Below are 21,620 nucleotides of genomic sequence, written 5' to 3'. Positions count from 1 at the left end.
TTGTGTTTTCATTTTTTTTCTCTTCGTGCAATCAATATTTTATAACTGCATTGCAATGCATTTTATAACTATTTCTAGAGGAGTATTCGTTAAAGTTGTATTTCTGTTTATTGTTATCATAACAATGCAATATGGGTATTAAGACTATAAGGCTCTCAGTGGCAAAATGGGCTGTAGCAAATATATCTCTCCACTCAGTCCAATTCCTTATTAACATGGCAAAGACAATGTTTATTACCCCCTATGCGAGATAGTTGAGAAATTGGCATTATGAAAACTGAATAATGAGCCTGAAGCAACCTTGTGTAACACAGAATTAATCAGTTTATGTTGTTGCCTTGTTCGTCTTGCGCTTTGTCAAAATTGAGCTGACGGTGATATAATGAGCTACATTTCAACATGTATGGGGATTCTTTTCCTCTCTGTTACTAGTTTCAATATCTTCCTTCCAGCTCCTCAAACATTCATGGTAAATGAAGGCAAAGCTTTTTCCATGTTGTCGATATCTCACAACAGAATGATGGTTTATGCAGCGTCCCCGGGGCTCCGGTCCAAGTAAAGATCATTTGTTGTGCCATGAATACAGTGAAGTCAAGTGCTGCATTACCTGCGATGTGGTATGATGTAAAGACTCTCCGGCCTCCACTTTGCTAAACTTTAACAAGGACATGAACGATCGACGATCAGGTTGCTCGTGTTTATTGATCTTGATTAAAAAAATGCACATTGGTTTTGCAATTGAGCATTTAAATGTTCTCGTCCATTTTTTCTTCATGAGGATGATAATTATTGCACCGGAAACTCTGAGGGACAACGGTTAGAGATGACCTCTTACCAATCTGAAATAATAGTACTGGCATTCACAGTTCAGCATGTGTTTAAGCACACATTTTCCACAGGCCACAAGAGTATACTCCCTTCCTGATATCTCCTGCATGCTCAGTGAGCCCTAACAGAGCTTTGTGTTTACATGTTTATCCACCGGAGGTACACGAACACAGCTCAGTGTTATTGTGTACACTCGGCCATACTGCAAGTCCACTGGCACAGCTTACATCTAACAACGGTGACAAGAAGCAACCGAATGGCCGTGTTGCCTCGATGAGACGAACACACTCATGTTTAAAAAAAATATATCCTGTATTATGTTCCTATAATAGATAATGGCAGAACTAGATCAGTTTGTGCTACTTTATTTTGGAGGAAAGATAAACCAGAAATAAGTAAGTTATAACTTAAGTCCAAACAGTTGAGTAGATAAAGGCTCCAGTAACTCCGCCTCCTCACGTCCTGTTATAGTTTTCTATTTTGTGATGTGATGTGATATAAAAGGTATTATCTGGTAGGAAGTTTAAATGTATGATAATCTAGTAGCATTTGGCTGTCCAATGTGCCTATTATGGTCTTATTTTTTGTTCATTTTTTTTTGCAGAAGATATGAGGTTCACAATGATGCATGATCACAGAAAAATATCTTGAAAAATGAACCCGCATGAAGAAACTTGTTTTAAATCGGGGTAATCAGTTTGCAGAAGCAGATTGTTGGCAGTCTGCTAATTAATAGAATATATCTGCTGCGGATCAAAGCGAAAACAACACATCCTGACCTCCACTTGTTTGTCCCACCGGGACTCCGCCCTCTCACGACTCCTAATGGAGGGGTGAGCCGTCAATCACACAGCAGGGGCGAACTGGTCCGCTAAATGTGGTGCTTAATATTCCACCATTCAGCATCATCACACACATGAGGACACGGCCATGGCAGACTTCAATGTCGGGTCCCGCAGAGAACAATGCACCAGGAGATGGGGGTAGGGAATTAGCAAAGGCAATTACTCAGCTACGGATTTGTCTGATAAGGTTAATTTTTCTAAAGACGATTACATAGCTCTGCAATCTGCTGCAGCGCCGACATTCACGTTTTACCCACTGGGCTGACCTAACAAGTTTACATCTTCTCAAGGGATTCGCGTGCTTTAGAAAAAGTTGCTAAGAACAACAATTTACAAATCTGATAGCTTTGTGGGAGCAGAGCTGAGCTAGGCAGGACGTGTGCCGCCTTAAAGGCAGAGCGACGCGCAGAAGCAGGGATACAGTTGATGATGCTGGGGGAGGATGTTGTGAGATAGCAGCAAGGTGAGGCTGGCAGAGTGTGACTTGAAGAAATTAAGAGTGGTTTAATTAACTTTTTTGCAGCTCTGCCTCAGTGTGCCAGTCTGGCAGCCTCAGAGCGAGAGTGAAGGCAAATCCCAAGGGTTTAGCAGAGCATCCTAATCCAGAGGTGAGCTGAACACACGGAAGAACCACAGAAGACGAGAGGAGATCTGCGGCTCTCTTGGGGGGCTTATTAAAGTTGTTTCAGGAGAGTATTGATGGGATTCACCATGCTGGAAAAAATAGGCATCCATAAAAACAGCAACGTCCAACCAGGTATGACGATTCCCACCTCGAAGGCCACTTTAGCCGACAAGCTCAATGGGCAGCATCACCCTTCAGTCTCCCTCCATGCATTATGGTCAAATCAACATGGCGTTTGAAAATGAGCACATGAATGCCGAGACTACTGTAACTCCCTCCTGACAGGTCTACCTGCTGAGGCCATCCGACCTCTGCAGCTCATCCAGAATGCAGCAGCTCCACTGGTCTTCAGCCTAAATTCATCCACACTACTCCGCTCCTCCGCTCCCTTCACTGGTGACCGGTGGCCGCATGCCTCGCTTCAAAACATTGGTGCTTGCGTACCGTGCTGTGAACAGATCGGGCCCCGTCTACATCCAGGACATGGTCAAACCTGACATCCCGGCACGTTCAATCTGCTCGGCAACAACCAATCGACTTGTGACTCCGTCACTTCGGGCTCATCGCTCGACTAAATCCAGACTGGTTGGTGTCCTGGTTCCTCATTGGTGGAACGAGCTCCCCGCTGACATCAGGACAGCAGAAAGTCTCCACATCATCCACCGGAAACGAAAAACACATATTTTCCGACAATACCTTGAATAAAAACAGATTAGCGCTCCAGTGGCACTTGAATACTACTTATGGTGTTTTTGTAGTTTGGCTTTCTTGAAGAAACGTTACTTTCTTGATTCTTGTTGTTCTGACTTTGTACTCATGGTTGAATGCACTTATTGTAAGTCCCTTTGGATAAAAGTGTCAGTAATGTAATGTAATATAGAAGGCAATAACGTTGCTGTTGTTTTAGGTTAAGTTTGAGCTATTTTACTGAATTGTTTTTTAACTACAAATGTATTAAATATATTTGCATTACTGTCTTTTATAAAGCACCATGATTGAGGCAGATAAATAAATTAGTCACCAGACGATGTCCCACCTTTGACCGCACCCGGCCTCACTGCCCTGCTCCCATTAACCAAACCCACATCTGTGCAGCTGCTCCTCCCCCCCTCCAGTGACACCGTCTCTGTGACCCGGTGGGAGGTCTAATTGGAGCAGATTGAGCTGCTGTCCTGTAACATATGGCTCACAGCCAACACAAAGGAGGGAGACCCAAAGAGGTCCTGGCCCCATCAAAGACTCATCAGCTGGGATGGATGGATGGACGCACGCACACACACGCACACACAAACACAGCTCCGTTAAGGGCCTTGCATCAGACCTTTCTTATGGACAATAACACAACTGAATAAAAGCATGTTAAATTGGAATTCGGTTACCATATTAAACACATTGTTAAACCAATTTCAGAGTCTAAATCTTCACGATAAAGTGTTGAAATTCTTGCAGTTACTAATTAAGAAAACAAAGTCATTCCATGAACATGTAGCTCGTCTGATCCCAAGTCCCCTCGTTAAATACACAATTCCCTTTTGGCTTAGCCATGTTAGAGGGAAGTGACTAAGTGTTATGAAACGGAGACTAAGAAGCCAGGCATGCATTAATTTCAACACTTCATATTCAGTGAGGAAAAACAAAATGTTAATTTAAATTCATCCTTCAGATCCGTGGTAAACAACAAGCGATTGAACCTCTGGTCTCACACACCATCAGCTCATTGTTTACAACAGAGTTGAACTTCCTGCTTATCGTGTGTGACAAGTGACTAACTAAGCTCTTGATATCATGCAACTTACAACTAGCTAATTAACACATATTCTATCAAAATCTAAATATTGCTATTACAAGACTGTTCCAATAAAGTATTGCTGCATGAACTTGTTCCTGACCTCGGTGTCTCACAGTGCGTTGCACAGGAGAATGTACACATCACACTGAAAGTCATCCAGTGAGTGTCCAGGCATACGTCTATTGCGTCTCTCCTACTGTAAGTGCAGCTGCTTCAGGAGTTACTGCTTGCTGACAGATTGCACTCCGTTTTGGTTCCAGCTCCGGAAGAAGTATTCATATCAGGTTTTGTCACATATTCATCTCTCTTCCAGGAATTACTCTCCTTGGGATGTGTAAGGATGCGGTGAGAGAAAAAAGTGTATTTTTAAATAGATATAAGCTGCCTAATTCCGTTTTTCTACTGGAAGGATGAAACAGCTTCACTCAGAAACAGAGGAGGAGTAACGGCGGCGAACGCGTCGCAAACTTTTGGCACCCTTTCATTTCTTGGCTGCCGGGACTTTCCAGCATATGATGATATATATATAGCGTGGCGGTAACAATGTCTCTTCCCCTGCTTCGGCACGGTTTGCTATTATATAGGAACAAAGGCAAAATACCACCATCAATACAACCCGCTCACTGTGTGCAGCACTGTTGATGTCTTTGAGGAGAGACTGAGCTTCATGTGGCCCATTACTCACTGAACCCCACGGGGCCTCCTCTTAACGGCACCTGGTCCCCTTTAAGTGACAGGTGATGATAACAAACATTTTTTGTGGGGCTTCCCTGTGACATAACTAATCACCTACATTTCTATCAACCCTTTTGCTCATTTGTTTAGCGTATCAGCCGAAGTGCGTCACTTTAAAAAAACATAACCCGTATGCCAATATCCATTACAGCGTGGTGCTAAATTACCTCGGTCAGAATTGCACCCTCAGGACACTCGTCTATCAACCCTTTGCTTTATCACCCAGCCGATAACGCAGCCTGATAGGATTTTGCGCCACGATTCTGGATGGCATTTCTTTTGTGTGTGTCCTGGTATTGATGGACCAAGTCAGAGTGCCGTGGCTTCTGCTCACAGCACAATCTATTTTTGAGATAACGCAAAGAAGAAATATTGGCACGTATTCCTGCTTACACACTTGTGTTTCGTCTATAATCTTCTTGACAGTGTCCTAAGATTATTTTTAAAAGCCTTTGCCGCATTCGAATTGAAAGGAGTTATTAAAGTACAAGAGCGTCATCCAACGACAACTTCACTCCGACTTCCTTCTTGGATTTACTTGTGAAACTCGTGAGGGACTTTTTTTCTCTCCAAATATTTTCTCAAATCATCTCCACCTCTCTTGTTTGTTTCTCTCCTCTGTTGTCCATCCATCTTTCAGACAGAAAGGTGAATGAAGGTACACTGAGCAGAGGAGAGCGGAAGGACATTTTAAATCCAGTCATCCAGATGAAAGGGAGACTAAAGAAGGCAAGTCGGAGTAAAGTAGAGTTAATGATTCATGTTGTCATTCGTGCGACCGCACTGAGACAGCCTCTGCCTGGCGATGCATTCAGCGCGACGACATCACTCCGTGCGCTCATTTCATACGGATGAGTGGACTTGTAGTGCTCCCATGCCCTTTCCTGCTTTCCTGCCGCCCCCCTTCTTTAAAAAACAGAAAAGAAAAAAAGTGCAAAGGACACTGAAGAGAAATGATGCCGAGTGACAAGACCGCCACAAGTTGAGAGAATGTGACGATTAGATCACATTTTGGGATTAATGGTCCTGCTGAGCCACCGGTAATTTAATTTACACCAGTGAACACACACATATGCACGCCCACGCACACACATTTCTGCAGAGGTGCAAAGAGGACGCCAGTGAATGAGACATCGTGTTGATGCTTGGACGGTGAGTGAGTGAATGTGTGGAGGTAACCTTCTCGAGCCAAAACACCGAAGCACTGTGTTGCGTTTTCCAGAGCTGTCAAGGAATAATGGATATTTCTAATATGAGCTCGTCTATCTTTGAGTGGCAGAGCTGATTGAATTCCATTTTGAGCCGCTGTCATTCTGTCCTCGTCGCACATCTCCCTCAGCGGGTAATCACGCGCTTTCAAAACTGTTTGATGAAAGTAATTTGCTCCGATCATTCAGGATAATTCCGCATAAAGCGATCTATTAGCCCACACAGCTCAAAACAAAAACACTGCGTGGATATGTTTCAAGGGAATGGGCCAAACAGCCTGAGTGTCGATGAGTAAAAACAGACTTAATAATAACACAATCCAACAGAGATTCATTATCCTGGCTGTGGTTAATAAACTACCTTGACACTGAATCAAAGCTTCATTTCACCGAAATGAAAGGCTTGGGATGCTGTTGCCAGGGTTACGTAGAAAGTTCAACTGAAATGACGTGGGTTAAGGAGGGAAAACAAACAGACACATTGGATTTCACACTGGTGTTAATGTTTTCTATTGTGAATGAAAGCTAGACGGCAAGCGAGCAAATTAGTTGAACTTTTACTCTAAGTAATGGATACATGTTGAAATCAGCTTAAATGGTTTTAAATACGACATTCAGAGCAGTGATCAGTGGTAACCGCTATGAACGCACAGCAGAGCGCCGGCTATTATCTAACCAGCGGGCCAATAAATGAAGATTCACATGAACTAATATGTACACACACACACACACACAGACACAGACACACACACAGAGACACACACACCTAGTGGTTTACTGCTGTATTAAAGCTCGGAATATCATATTGAGAAGCTTCAATGTAATAGAGAAAGTGTTGAAAAAGCTGTAATGATGGAACAGTGGAAAAGATGTTTTCCACGAGATTGCAGCCTTCCTCACCTGGAGATCTGAAGGTCCAGGCCTCGTCATCATCAAAGTGTGTATCTCCAGCTGTGAACCTCTCTCCGGGGAAAAATGCGTGCGCCACGGTTCCCCCCGGCCCGTCAAAGGGATACCCATCGTTGTGGTCGGCCTTCGTGAAGTCAATCTGAATGTCCGCATCACTGCCGGCCACTTCATGGAAGTTTAGCGGTGCGATGTCACTCCAGACCTTCAGGGCGTAGTACATCAGGGCTCGGACCGTGTCCCGGCCCAGTGAGGCCGAATCCTTGGGGAAGGTCCTCACTCTGAGAGAAGAGAGAGAGAGAGGGAGGGGGACAGATCTTAGTTACAAAAGAGAAGAATGAGATGGGGTGTGGAGGAAAGAAATAAGGACACGGGGGAGTTGAGATGACAAGAAAGGAGAGTAGAGAAGAGGTGGCTGATTAAGGGAGAGGATGGGAGACTTGACAGAAGAACAAAGTAAAAGTGGATAAAAGAGGAAAGAGTGAGAGAAGAAAAGGAGATGACGGACAAGAGACAAGAGGGGAAGAAAAAGAAAAAAATATGGAGGAAAGGGTCAGGGATGTAAAATCCATGGCAGGAGACAGGATAATAGGATGTCAAATGTAAGGGTGACACATCACAGATGAATGGGGAAGGGGCACGGAAGGAAAATGTCTGGGAAAGATGGAGCCGAGCACAGAAAAAAGAAATAAGTGGAAAAAGGAATCCGGGTGCAGCAGTCGATACTGGCAGGAGGGGAGGAGGATGGAGAGAGAGAGCTCTGAATTGTAGAAACGCATAAAGGTCGACTGTGCAATGTTTGCCACTGGGACAGACCTGCACAGAAACAAACAAATCATGTTTGCATCCAGTGATTCCATTGATTTTTGTATTTCATGGTTAAGTGCCCCCGCTGCTCACACATCCTGATAATAAATAGAGAATACAAAGTGCATTGGAACAGATTGTGGCTAAATTTCCCTTTCCTCCCTTATTTGATTTTCTCCCTATTATCACACTTGGCATCTCTCAAGCTATTTTGACTTTGCGTCAGTGACGGTAGAAACAGGATAGGAACAAACAGAAAGTCATCCAGAAGTTTGTTTACCTCTTCTCCTTCTTCATCATTCCCTTATTTTGCCTCCTCCTCCTCCTCCGCCCTTAACTTCTTTCTCCCCACTCCTCTGTATATTTACAAGAAGCGATTTGGCCACTGCAGGCTGCTGTTGGACTTGTAATCAAGGCGCTTGGCCTTGAGAGACGCCGCCTGACGTTGCTTAAAAATAAGCACAGTTTTGTATTGATGGAGCTATATTTTTCATTTGAAAATGAAAATCTAACGAGAGAGAGAGAGTCACAGCATTGAAACTGAAATTTGCATTGCCGATTGTTGCGATACATAATAAAAATAACCAATGGTACTTTAAGGTATTCATATGTTTAACATTTCAAAGGTGCACGTTTGGACAGCTTGATTTTAATCAACCATCTTGACCTCTTGAACATAAAAAAATAAAGAAGTACATTGATTCACAAATTGATTGTCATAGACAGACGTGAGACATAACTTAATACTACGAGGCAAGACGTCCCACACATATCAATAAACAGAATATATTCGTCTGTGATAGTGTGAAGCGAAAAATATACTGACAGGACTGAAGTGGAATGGTGACAGGCAACCTCGGGAGAACATCAATTCCTGCATGTAGCTGCACCAAAACAACAACAACGACCTTCTGTCAAAACACCCACATTTCTCATTCATGCTGCAATTTGCAAGAGGTAAGACGATGCGAGTGAAGTGTAGGTGAAATGGGGAATACAGACTGTAATCTCTGTCGGTGAGTGCACTGCAGCTCAGCGGTCACTTTCCAGTATGTGTAGATAAACCGGCTAATAAGGGAATTGTCTTTCCCTCGAGGGAAACACTGATTTTATGTTGGCTTTGAGTTTTTAATTCATTCATTAAGTGTATCATAACATGATCTACTGGTTCCTACTGAGCATGAGATCAGAATATTTCTTTATTACACACTATAGAATTGGCAACCCAGTCCATGTCCAGTGGTTCTCAGAATGAGGAGACAGAGAGACGGAGCAGAGGGGGACCACTACGAGTGCTCTGATGTTTGGAAGGATATTAAGAAGCCGTGAACGTTTGAGTTTTGAGAGAATCGGTTATTTTAATCCTTAAAGAAACATCTTCCCCTCAAAATCAAACAGACATTTTTTCCCCTCCAGAACAAAATCAGAGCATTATGGCATAATGGAAAAAGGCTAATTATTGTCTAATCATAATTAGAACAATGTGAGTTTGTTTGTTTGGCTGGACATCTACACTGCTTGCTGTGTTTCTGACAACGTAGCCGCTGAAGGAATGTTCAGCCCTCAGTCATTCCCATTTATTTAGCTGGAAAGTTGAGTTCCTGTCCAGCAAATCATCTGTTTGACATTTGTTTCAATTCATACCCACATCCTTCATGATTCAGGACTTTTTTTCTGATGACTGGTGAATCGTTTTTTTAAATTCCAGCTTCTCTCCCAGTTTTCTTTCGCTCATTTACCAGCCTCGGATCTCTGGTCACGGTGTAGGTGCACCAGCGGTTCATAATGATGCTTTCAATGACCCATTTATCTTTCTGGGTTCTTCATCTTAACTGATTAATGCGGAACTCTTTGTTCTGGCATTCTCCAAAAAAAAAAGATGAAACAAAGATGAATCCAATACAGTATGTGAAAAAGAACATCAACGTTATTGTCTCGTCGGTATTTCAAGCATTTCCTAGTTTGGGATTCAGACTCATTGCATTTGTTATTGACAATATCTAAAAAAAAAGTCTCCGCCCTGACAGCTCTTCACAGGGGTTTGAGAGTAAATACTTACACTCCACAAACAACCCACTCACACACAGGCAGGAATTGGAGTTGAAGCTGAATTGCTGACTGTACGCCAATGTGCGTCCGACAGAAACGTTGAAATGCCGTTGCAACAATTTTAAGATCATATTGTTAGCCTTTTTATTCATTCTACTTGGTGACACTCATTATTATATTTCAGAAGAGCACACTATGCATGTAGATAAACTAAAGGAGAGACTGTACAGGATTATGCAGGTAAAACGAAGACAAAGAGGAAGCAAAGGGAACGAGAGACCTGCCACAACATGAGGGAGGGGGAGCAAAAGAGGGACTGAAAAGCAGACACACAGACTCTCCTTTGGCAGGAATATGTCTGACATCTCCCCATCTTCCACAGTTCTAACTTTAGTTCAAACTTTAGTCGGAATCAGTTTGTTCTTTACGAGTATGACAAGTTGCTTGAGTTCCAGCGTTTCTCCGGGCTACTACACTCAGAGGGATCGTGATCACACAGACACATTTCCATCTCTGACAAAGTATGTGATGTCTCCTTTTCCTCACCCGCGAAAAAATGTACCTCATTACAAAAGCTCTTTACTCATGTTGTGTGTGTGTGTGCGTGTGAGAGAGTGAGAGAGAGAGAGAGAGAGAGAGAGAGGTATAGATGGGTGCAAGTGGGGCTTGGCGTTAAAATCGGTGGTTTAATAGAATGAAACTTTATGGAAGCTTTTTCCTCCATCGGCAGTTACATCAACTTACAGTAGAAAATGACACATTGTGACAAATACATCACCATGATAAAGGGTATTTGTAAAACATGAATGAGAAATACGCTTTTCATGTCTGTACTATGTTATAATATGGCTTCATCCTGCCAACAAATACATTCACATTCACTGAAACATAGAAAATGTATCCATTCTTCTTGTTAAACCAATTGCATCTAAACCAAAGTCCTTGACTGCCGTAGCTTGTATTGAGGTCCGATTGTAGGGTCTTTTGTTTTAGGATATTATAATACACATTGTGTCAAATGTAATTTGAAACATGAATTCATTTTGACCCTTTTACCAACATTGAACATGGTGTTTTCTTGAGAGCTAGAGAAGCCTGAATGAAGCCTGAGAGGTGAATCCCCGGGAAGGAAACAGCCCAGATGCACTTTCTGCTGCTTTATGAGAGTTTGTTGATGAGAGTACATCTTTCAAATTAATAATAATTGCTGTGGGGTGAAAGGGCTCTTTTAAGAAATGTTCCAGTGAGTCATTGGAAGTATGAACATCAATAATGGAGGATTCTGCTAAACCAATACCGCCGTTCATGTACTTTCTGCAATATCTGTGAATGGCAGCTGTGATTTGTTTAGGGTCAGAGAAAGATTCTGGTTGTGGAAAAGTAAACTGTGGTGAGGTATAATTATGGTTTGGCAACTAAAAAACATTGGCTGTGGTTACGAAAAAGCCAACTTTAATTGCATATGTGCATAAATGCCCCTCCATCATCCCAACCTGGAATTTGATGAGGTACTGGGATAGAAAATTACAACCTTGCATTAATATGTCTATGAAATAAACAACCCTGCACAACGCCAGTAGGCTGTAGGCGCTTTCCATACTCTACAATTGAGAAATGTCTATCAACATTGTATGTACCATGAACTCAGCAGTAGTTTGCTGACTGACATGATTTCAATGTTTCTCACACACCAACATGTACTGTGGCCAAAACCTCATTTCAGGTAACAAAGACAGCAACAGAAGTTACAGATTTTTGCTCGAAATGCAATTTCACTCATTGTCGTGATGTTCAGGTCCCTATTCCACTCACATGTCCATGCAGAATGTGAGTTGTGGGGATGGGACAAGAAACAGGTCTGCAACCCATCCAGCTTCCTCCGCCACGGATTAGGAAAAAGTCATTTAACAGTCTTTGAAAGTAGTTGGACGGACAGAAAGCTCATTAAGGTGCGAACTTCTCTCTCTCGACCTATTAAGTTCCACGGCCCGATTTCCACCGTCATTTGACAAATGAGGAGGCTTAATAGTGGGAACACTGTGCACGTGCTGTAGGAGCTTACGCTGACATGAAAAGACTCCGAGAAGATTCTGCGTGTGGACCTGTGTGCCTGAAACGTCTATTTCACCTGTTCCACATACATTACACAGGCCTTGCCGCACACAGAGTGGTGATTCAGATGAAGAGAGGCGGATGGGAGAGAAGAGAAGGATGGATGGAGGGAGAGAGAGAAGCAGATGAAGAAAACTCGAAGACTCTTTTGCTGTGCCCCACCTTCCGCCTCTTTGCAGGCTCCTGCGGCTCTGCTGCTCCTGGGAGACATGAGCTGATATCAAAACGTACAGCCGCACACACACACACACACACACACACAGTCATATTCCCCTACTGCGCTACCCTCCGTAGACATAAGCTGATTACTCTGAAAATTGAAAGCTCGTATGCAGACGGTGATTCATCTGCTCATGTGCGTTTGTAGATGCACACATGTAGCGACACAAACACACTCACAAACACGAAAATGTTTTAATGACATACACAGACTCTTGTTGTGCATGTCATGCTGTGTATGATCAACAACACCTCATACTTCTCTTACACACACACACACACACACCTCATTCAGGCTGAAGATGAAAGACATTAAATTAAAAGGCTCTGCATGAGCCTTCCCTCTCGCCAAACAAATCTTTCTCTCCCCCTTTCTCCGTCTATCGGGACTATCAAAGTCACCAACTCGGAGATGGCAATGAGAATTCTGGAGAAAAAGATAATGGGCTCCTAATAAGATAACACTCAACAATAGTTATAGTTATTACTAAGGTTCACAAAGAAAATGTCACAGTTTGGTGGCCTCAAATGGCAGCAGGGAGATATACATTTAGGATTCCAACCCCCTATAAGTCAATAAACTCGTGTGTGTGGCAGGACCGCTTTGTGATACAGACACAATGACTGATTTGGTGATTGGCCAATAGTAATCGAGGTAGCTCTCTCACATATGAGAGGCACTCAAGGGACACGCTTCCCGGACTTAGACGATTTCAACATTATTTATCAGGATAGTTCATTAAAAAAAGAGTCCAGCAGTGATGTGCAAAACTCCGCTTGTTCAAATAACATGTAAACAAGAACACATTTTAGGGAATGTAGTAATTGGTAGCACTTCAAAACATTTGAATAAATAACAGCAATTCCTGTTTCCTGTGCAATCCTCCCACCTGCTGCTTTGCGTATAATTCCACTTTTCTATTTCAAAATATGTGAACCAAAAGCTGTCCATGAGCGGAATCAACATATTGATGTTGAACATCTAAAGAGTGCATCTGTGTGAGAAGAAAATGATGCCATAATGATGTCCAGTCAACATATCTTCATAAGAAATTCATTGTGGGGGGGGGGGGGGAGAGTCCCCAAAGTTCCCAAATGTTAGTGATCCTCTTTTCCTTTGGATCAGTAAACATTTTAGTTTGTCCAATTGTTTATTTTATGAAAAAATACCTTTCCCGTCAGCCTAAACTGTAGGCTCCTAAGATGCTAAACAGACTAAAAGTTAGCATGTTGTCATTATTAGCATGTTAGCACGTTGACGTTAGCATTTAGCTCAGTACAGCCTCACACAGCTGCGAGCAAAGCTTTTGAGTGTTGTAACCAGAGCAGTAACTCAGGCAAGATTATCATCGTACTCCTTATTAGCCACATAGCCCCAGTGGGGATACGATAGACGTCTTAGATTAGCCCTCCGGGTACACCGTTGTACAACATCTCCCAATGCAGGCCAAAATAAAACATTAGGCCGATATGGAATTCTAAATCATTCAACTTGCTGATATTGTTGAATATTACACTTAAACTGTATATACCAGTGAGTTACCTGGTTGAATAATGAATAAGACATATTCCAAGTATCTCATAGGTGCCAATGGAACAAGATAATGAAAAAAAAAGTTTGTCATGCTGTGATATGCGTGGCCATTACTGCTAGCAGCTTTAAATTATTATAGTTCCAGAGCTGCTTTTACGACTATACCATACCGGTGCTATTGGATACAGCTGTGGCATTTCTAAACACTCACTAACAACTGTGAGCTATGGCTATAATTAGTACATCGATGGACCCCTGCTGCTGAGTTATGACCATGGGTGTACTAAATATTCTCATTAGCGACTGCCTTGGACTTTGAATGTGTCTTTACTGTTTTTAAATAATTCTCACTGGCTTCAAAGCATGAGGCGCCACCGTACAGGCTTCACCAAACAGTGGCTTTGAGCTTTAGGGCATGCTAAAACAATAACAATATAAATGCCACAAAGTGTTAAGAGCATGAACCCCCTGTGAATTTACATCTATGATGGATTTTTTTCTTGTAATTAAGTGTCTGTTCATGTTCCTACATCGCTAATTATCGCGCTTATTTCATTGGCTTCATGAGAAAGATGACAAGTCTGAAGAGAGAGAGAAAGAGTTGTGGATTTTTCAACCAAGCATTTAGTCAGTGAAACCCACCCACTGTATCGGACTAAATAGATGCAGAGGGAAAAGTTTCAATCTTCCTCTCCATGTTTGCTGCTTGCTTTGTGTTCTTTCCTCTTCGTTATCCTCGTCCCAATCTCTTCTCTGAGCTTGCTACCCACCTATCCGCTTGAGTTATCAGTTGGGCTGCTAATGACTGCCAGGCTGTCTGCTGTGATAATGGGCCAAAAATAAGAGATAACGAGCCAACGGTGGACTCCTACACAACTGGGCTCTAACACACTTGGCTGAGTGCAGTGTGTAATATGGGCGTGTGTGTAAGAGGAAGAGAAAAAGAGTTAAGCGGTTAAATTGGGGATTAAGGGCTCAGCCCTGGCACAAAGACTTGCAGACATCACGAAAATAATTTACTTATATTTCTATTGTGGAAAAAAACACATTACTTGAATCCCAGTCCTTAAAATCAATGCATACTTAGCCTAACCCCTTATCTTTTCTTTTTCTCCCCCCATGAAATAACACTCACCACCTCCGACTCTGCACATTTTCAGAACACAATGATGTGATTGATGTGTGTGTACAAGCAGAGGAGAGTGTGAAGTGCCAACCAGAGAGACATTGTCGACTGTGCCAAGGTGAGCTAAATCAGGTGTCGGGCAAGTCTTTGTTTTCCAACTGGAAGTTAATATAATAAACAGTCCATACATGACGGTGCGAAAAACCTGTGAGATCCAGGACTAGATAACGTGTCACATTTTAAACGCTTAAGGAATTGAAAGCCTTGGTTACTGCGAATACCCAAATAAAAGCCAGTGTTCAATTCAAAGTATTTGAATACATGAATAGAACTATGCAGCAGTACAATACTTTGCATTACTCTTTGTTGTCGAGCTATGTATTTATTTTTTAATCAGAGCATTGGGGACACAAGCATATTACTTTGCTGTTTCCCACTGCTAGCACCTACTCTTTTGTGTGTGAAAGAAACCATATTTCATCCAGATCATTGTGGCACTGTCGCACAAGCTTAAAATAACCATCCAGTGCATGAGTAACATAACTGAGTAACTCTTGCAATGATGGCATGAATAACATAACCAACTGATGTTGCTGTTAACATGGGGCGACTGTGTGTCAGTGGTTAGCAGGTCTGTCTTTCAATCAGGGGGTTGGCGGTTCAAAACCTAGTCGATGTGTCCTTGAGCATGTAGCTGTGTCTATGGTGTATGAATGTAACATCATTGTAAGTCGCGTTGGATAAAGGCGTCAGCTAAATGACATGTCATGTAATATAATTAACATGACAGTTACCATATGATGACTTAATGTTGACTTTATGTTTCATTCAGTGACCAGACTCCCACTTATGAAAACCTAATAGACACGTTTGGGATATGTTGTGTAATCCTGCCGTCGAAACCAATAGCAGGTAATGAACAATCTATCGTGTTTTGTGTCAGCTTCTTAGACTTTGGGGACTACAGCAGTTGGTCCTTCGTTATGCCTCGTCCCCCTGCTGCTAATCTGTCAAGCTGCCAGTGCAAACATGGAGCCCACACTGTCACTAACTGCCCTCCCTGAATTCATATCATTGAATTTTTGTGAACTGAAAATTTGATTTCAGAGAAAAGAAGACAGACGACTCTGCAATATGCGTTTTGAAGAATATATCCAGGATGTCAAACTGGCTGAGCGTCAGAAACAGGTTAAAAAGATGAAGATAGAAGCTGAAGCCTACAGACACCAGTGTAAAAGTGAACCAGCACTAGACCGACCAATCGAGACTGAATACAATGAAATTAAGGAGCAGCAATGATCCTATGCAGCTGGGTAGGTATTTATTCACTGTTAAATAAGCAAAAAAAAATTCAGTAGCTTGTATTGTTTCGACGTACTAAAGTAGTTCATGACACTCTGCTGATGTTAGCTCAACAGTTTCTTTTGTACGTAGAAATGTAACGTTTTAGAAAGGTATATTTCCTGTGAGTGTCACTATTACTCGTGGGCCAGGCACAACATTTAACCACGACAAGCTCAAAATCCACAAAAGGAGCCATTGGTCAGAGTTGGCTGCTGTTATGAGTCGGAAAGAGTTAGCTGTGTGTTTTACTTTATCCAAACATTATGTTACCCTCCGATGTTATGCATATACTTTGCCTTCAGGCTGTACAACTAAATAATTAAAAATAATATATTGATGCAATAATTATGTTGTACTTTTCTTGAATGTGGTGGATGAAAATACTAATATTTAATATGGATGTCAGATTGCATCTGACTCATTAGATGTTTGGAGCATTATCTCAATTCTGTCAGCCCTGATAAACTATATAATCTAATAAAGCAAAGATAGCGTGAAATATTGGATGATAAAAATAATGTTCCAAACCGAGCAGCGAGTTAATCACGATGGCAGCGCCACACTGTCAGCTGAAACCGACAGAAGCCGGAAGCATGACTAGAGAATTACGGTGGCAGCCAATCTATACAGAATATGAATCTATTTTTGTTAGGCTTTACTAAAAATCTGTATCATATGGAAATCTCTTTGCATCTGAAGCTGAGTGCTGTGAATACAAAAGGTGCTTCGCTGGACTGGTGCAAAAACGTGTTATATTTCAAGGTGGCGTTAGCTGACGGGTTCACGGTTTATGAGCGGTACGAAATGGAGAACGAAAGTTAAACCCCGCCAGGATGGAGACAAATGCATAAACACGTGTGCATGTAACCTCTAGAAATGTGTGTAGGCTCTCATCCTGAAGTTTGAAATGATGTGCATATTCATATTCTGCACCACAAATCAGCTTATAGCAGATTATCGTGAAATCAGCCCAGCTTGTGTGAGACCAACTATGTTTCACGGCCTCCTCCTCTGCTGTCTGACACTGTAGGCTGAGGTTTCCCAGGTGGTCATGAATCCATATTTTTCTATCCTGTTGGACCTACAAAATAAACCCAACCTCTCTCTGTAACTAAGCCTCTGCTTTTTGGGAATTATACACTTGACCTTCTTCTTTCACCACATGTGGCCTCGAAAGATAGCTCTATAAAGTTTGTATGATGTTTTTTTGTGGAAGATGGGAGCTGTTCGCAGTAGAAATATAGTCACAGGTTCCTTTCCACAGGAAGCCTGCAGCATTATCTACTTTCCTTCTGTTGATCGTCATGTTTAGTGCATTTCAAACAAGCCTCTTTTTTCCAATAGATAACTTCTGGCGAGCTTTTACGATATATGCAGGCAATGAGAAAGTAGTAATGCATTTAGCTGGAGTGAGCAGACGTCTAGTTCTGCAGGTGCTGAACACCAGAGAGTGGGATTATGTTACAGGAGTGCTTTAGGAAGTTTCTATGGTTTTTAATGTTTTCATATGTTTTCGGAGGGACTCTGGGTCACCTTAAGAATTCCTTGTAATCAAGATAGACTTGAGAGATAGTTATATTTTCAGTGCAATATAATTGCAGTAGAACGGCATTTAGGATGGATCCAATTAAGGGATGTACAAATTATTCATGAATTTTCTTTCTTTGGATGTAATAATGAAGAGATTTTGGCAGGTAGAAAAGTTCAATCACTTAAAATGACATTATATTTTATATGGTTAATAGTATCAGAGTTTTTTTTAGGAAGAAGACAGCGGATTTCCCCATCTGTTGCATACAGTATTGTAGCGGTATCAACATGGCATCTATTAGACTTCATACATGTATGTAATTGTTCCTACCTCCAGGACAGATGTCTCTTTTTCCATTTGTTCTGAGGAGTCAGGCTTCGTTTCCTGCGGCCCATTGTGACCTCGGACTCAGAGACATCTGGTAAAGAACATCTGGGTGTTGTCATTAGGCCCAGTGTGGCTTGGTCTAAGAGGAGAGGAGGCGACAGTTGGTAGTGTTCTTAATTGGATATCATTCATTCCTCTTAGATATTTCTCCTCCAACCAGCCAAACAACCAACCATCCCACATGATTCCCTCAAACAAACTGAGCCACATACCCAAGACTCCGGTCTCCTTCAGCCCTCCGTACTTCTGCATGGCTTTGATGGCCTTGGTCAGGGCCTCCGTGGTCTGAAGCTGACCAGTCACTGGATCAGGGGGCGGGAGGTAGCCAAACTTACTCAGCCAGTCCTGGAGGGGAAACAGTAGACACAGAGGTCAAGGGTCAACCCGAGCATTTCAAGGACTCCAAGTATCCCAACGCCGCTGAGAGGTCTGACACCTGTTCATGTTTACTGTCTTTGAATACTGTGTGCTTGCATGTTGGGCTTTTGCAAAGAAGCAGTTGTGAGTTGGCATGTTGAAAATGAGTATTATTTGCACAAGACGTCATTTTGCATCTCCTGAACTCAATTGATGTACCCAAAGTGTTATTTCACAGTGCTTGTGTGTAGACCTGTTGGTTGACAGTAAATACAGGCTAGGGAGCAAGAGGGATGACATGCAATATGTTACAATGACATGTTATGCATTTCAGACCACAAGGTCTTGAGGAAGCCCCAATTGCTAGTTGTTTCTTTAGACACCCTGTGTGCACAAATAGATAGGGCTGCAACTAACGATTATTTTGATAATCGATTAATCTGTTGATTATTTTGTCGATTAATCGATTAATCGGATAAAAAAACAAAACCAATTTTTTTTTTCAAAACAGGGTCCGTACGGTCATGGAAAACCTGGAAAAGTCATGGAATCTTTAAATGGCTATTAGCAGGCCTAGAAAAGTAATAAAAAATAAAAAAATCCCAAAATAATTGGAAATGTAATGCAAATTTGTTTTATTCAAATGTTAATTTACATGGAATATATACTGTATGCTTTGGAATTCTCATTGTTAGTTTAAATACTACATCTTCTCACTTTGTCATGTATAGACAGTTTTCACAAAATGTTTAATCATGGAAATTTGGTTTAAAGTCATGGAAAGGTCCTGGAGACCCACTGGTCAGGATGTGGGTGAACCCTGTTCACTGGTCAGCAGTATGAACCTGTTCACTGGTCATGTGGATGAACCCTGTCACAAACAGATTGACAGCGCTTTACTCTCCTGAGTTGGCTATTTATGGGTTAAACGCCTCATACGGTGAGGGGGCGGGGCTTATCTCCGTTGCCTTTCTCCGTGGAAAAATATTTTCCGCCATCCACCACGGAATAAATAACCATGTTTTCTACGTTATACTCTTGTGGAAATGCCACACACATCGTAACATGTAGCGCCCTGGTGTCTGGGGTCATAACGTCAACCGTAGGCGCACTTAGCTCCGTGAATGTCTCCGACTACGTGATTGACTTCCGCTTCCAGCGCCACGTGAGCAGCAGCAGCCAATTAGATTCATCAACAGCGGGGCAGCTCAGCGTTGATTGGCTCTCACAACGCAGCATCTGGTTTCTCCTGCGGCTTTGCTCTCAACTCAACTTTTATTATAATCCACGATTTATTGAGCGCCGTAATAATCGAATCGATAATGAAATTCGTTGCCAACTATTATAATAATCGATTTTTATCGATTTTATCGATTCGTTGTTGCAGCCCTACAAATAGAATCAATGGATGTGCGAATAAGGCAATATTTGTGCTGAATGTTGGCGGTGAAAATTGGGGTCAAAAAAGGACGATGCGACTTCGCCAGTCAGAGTTTACTAAAGTTGAACTCAGTACGATGAGAAGATGCAAAGTGTGCAAATGTGTGAACGTGCCCCACTACTGCGACCCCACATCCATTGGAGACCAATGAAGTTGCTGCCAATCAAAGCCGCCCAGCTGAGCTGCCACTTGAACGTTGCTCTTCCCTCTGTCTTGCCTTTTCTCCGCGAAGATCTTACTTTGTCTCGTTTCTCTCTTCCCTTCATCCGTGTCCACCCAACCGAAGCCCCCTCCTGCCGTCTCATGATCTGGCAGCCATTAAGATGGTGACACAGAGCAATGGCGAGGCATCCTCTCTGTATCGACAGCCCCGGCGAAATCCCATTCACTGAATGATTTAGCTCCGGCGTCGCTCTCTGTTGGCTGGTATTTGCCTATTTGTCCTCGGCTGGTTTGATATGCTCTCTCTTCTTGGTTCTGGCTAAACGGCAAGCTGCAGAGTTTTGAATGAACTGAAGCGTCGCAGTTTTCTTTTGGGGCTGCCAGTAAAAAGTGCATTACAGTAATCGAGTCGGCTTGAATTAAAGGCATGAATCGAGTTTCCAGCCTACTTTTGATTTGGAAATTGTGGCACTTTAACTCTAATGTAAAACATTCTCCCTGTATTGATTTTTTGGAAAATGTTCAACACAGTTTGAAAGACCAACCAACATCTGAAGACATTTGATTTTGATGTTGTCCATTGTGTCAAATGATGTCCAAATATGTCTGAGAGGACAAGGATTGAGACGTCGTCGTGACACAAAGAATATCGAAATAACTTTGAAAATAAGTCTCACGTTGTATTAATAATAATACACCAGACATTTTCTTTAAATCAAAGCACATGCCTTTATGCATTGTGTGAATGTTCATGAGACCATACAGACATGAGGTTTATGTTCCTCTTCTCTGTGAGCAAGGTGTGCTGCTGATAGATTACATCTGCCCTGTCTACACAACCGCAATGCCCCGTTTTCACACTCATAAACTTACCACATCGAACTTTTTTGTGGAGCCAGCAAGTAATTTAGAGCCTGACATCGTAGCTCATCGGGGAGGAAGCAATAAAACCTGCCAACGAGTTCAGTAACATGCTGAACACTTCGACATTATATATATTAGCGTGTTTAGGTGAGACTGTGTACCTTCAAAGGTCTAAACACAAGACATCTAACAGAGAAGGAAAAAAAAGATTCCTGAATAAGGAGAACAAACTTCAGCACACTTACAGTAAAATAGCAATAATTCACTCTTACGGACAAAACAGAACGTGACAGCTCGAAGATGCGATCATGATTGTAAGAACAGAAACGATTTACAAGCACTTCAAATTTAATGAACGTAAGAAATAATGTTTCTTCTTTCCTCGAGGTTTCAGCCTTGAAAATAATGTTGCAGTTGGGAGAAGAACACAGAATCTGGTCCGTACATCAAATTAACTCTCTGATTAACAATAACAGCTCAGATGGTTGCCATTTATTTTATCGCTCATTAAGATGCACTAAGTACAAACGCATACACATATATGCATACACACTCAAAATGTGCAAAACGGAAACTGTACTGCGTCCCAAATGAGAAGCATCCTTCTCAAGCCTTTGATGCTGCAGTGGTAACTTGTTCGACTCAACCACTGCAGCAATGTTTTGATTGCCGTGTTGCGTTCTGCATAAAATAAGAGTGTGGACCCGTACTTTCTTGTGCCAGAGTTGTAAAGCAGAACAACAAAAATATC

The 21,620-nt window shown here is 42.1% G+C and overlaps 1 protein-coding gene across 1 annotated transcript in view; it reads right to left on the bottom strand.

Annotated features, from left to right (window-relative positions):
- The window catches only part of mmp17a (matrix metallopeptidase 17a), a 62,349-nt gene that overhangs the window by 17,083 nt on the left and 23,646 nt on the right, over nt 1–21,620 (bottom strand). Inside the window, exons 2-4 of the mRNA XM_056433242.1 lie at nt 18,258–18,390; nt 17,989–18,124; nt 6,931–7,217 (exon numbers count right to left, since the gene is read on the bottom strand). Coding sequence (XP_056289217.1) covers nt 6,931–7,217; nt 17,989–18,124; nt 18,258–18,390 — 556 coding nt within the window. The remainder of the gene's footprint in view (nt 1–6,930; nt 7,218–17,988; nt 18,125–18,257; nt 18,391–21,620) is intronic.

This window comes from Pseudoliparis swirei, chromosome 15 (assembly GCF_029220125.1).
Source record: "Pseudoliparis swirei isolate HS2019 ecotype Mariana Trench chromosome 15, NWPU_hadal_v1, whole genome shotgun sequence".
NCBI classification, from domain to species: Eukaryota; Metazoa; Chordata; class Actinopteri; order Perciformes; family Liparidae; genus Pseudoliparis; species Pseudoliparis swirei.
Note: the sequence above shows the minus strand (reverse complement) of the source record. Positions and strands in the feature narration are given on the sequence as shown.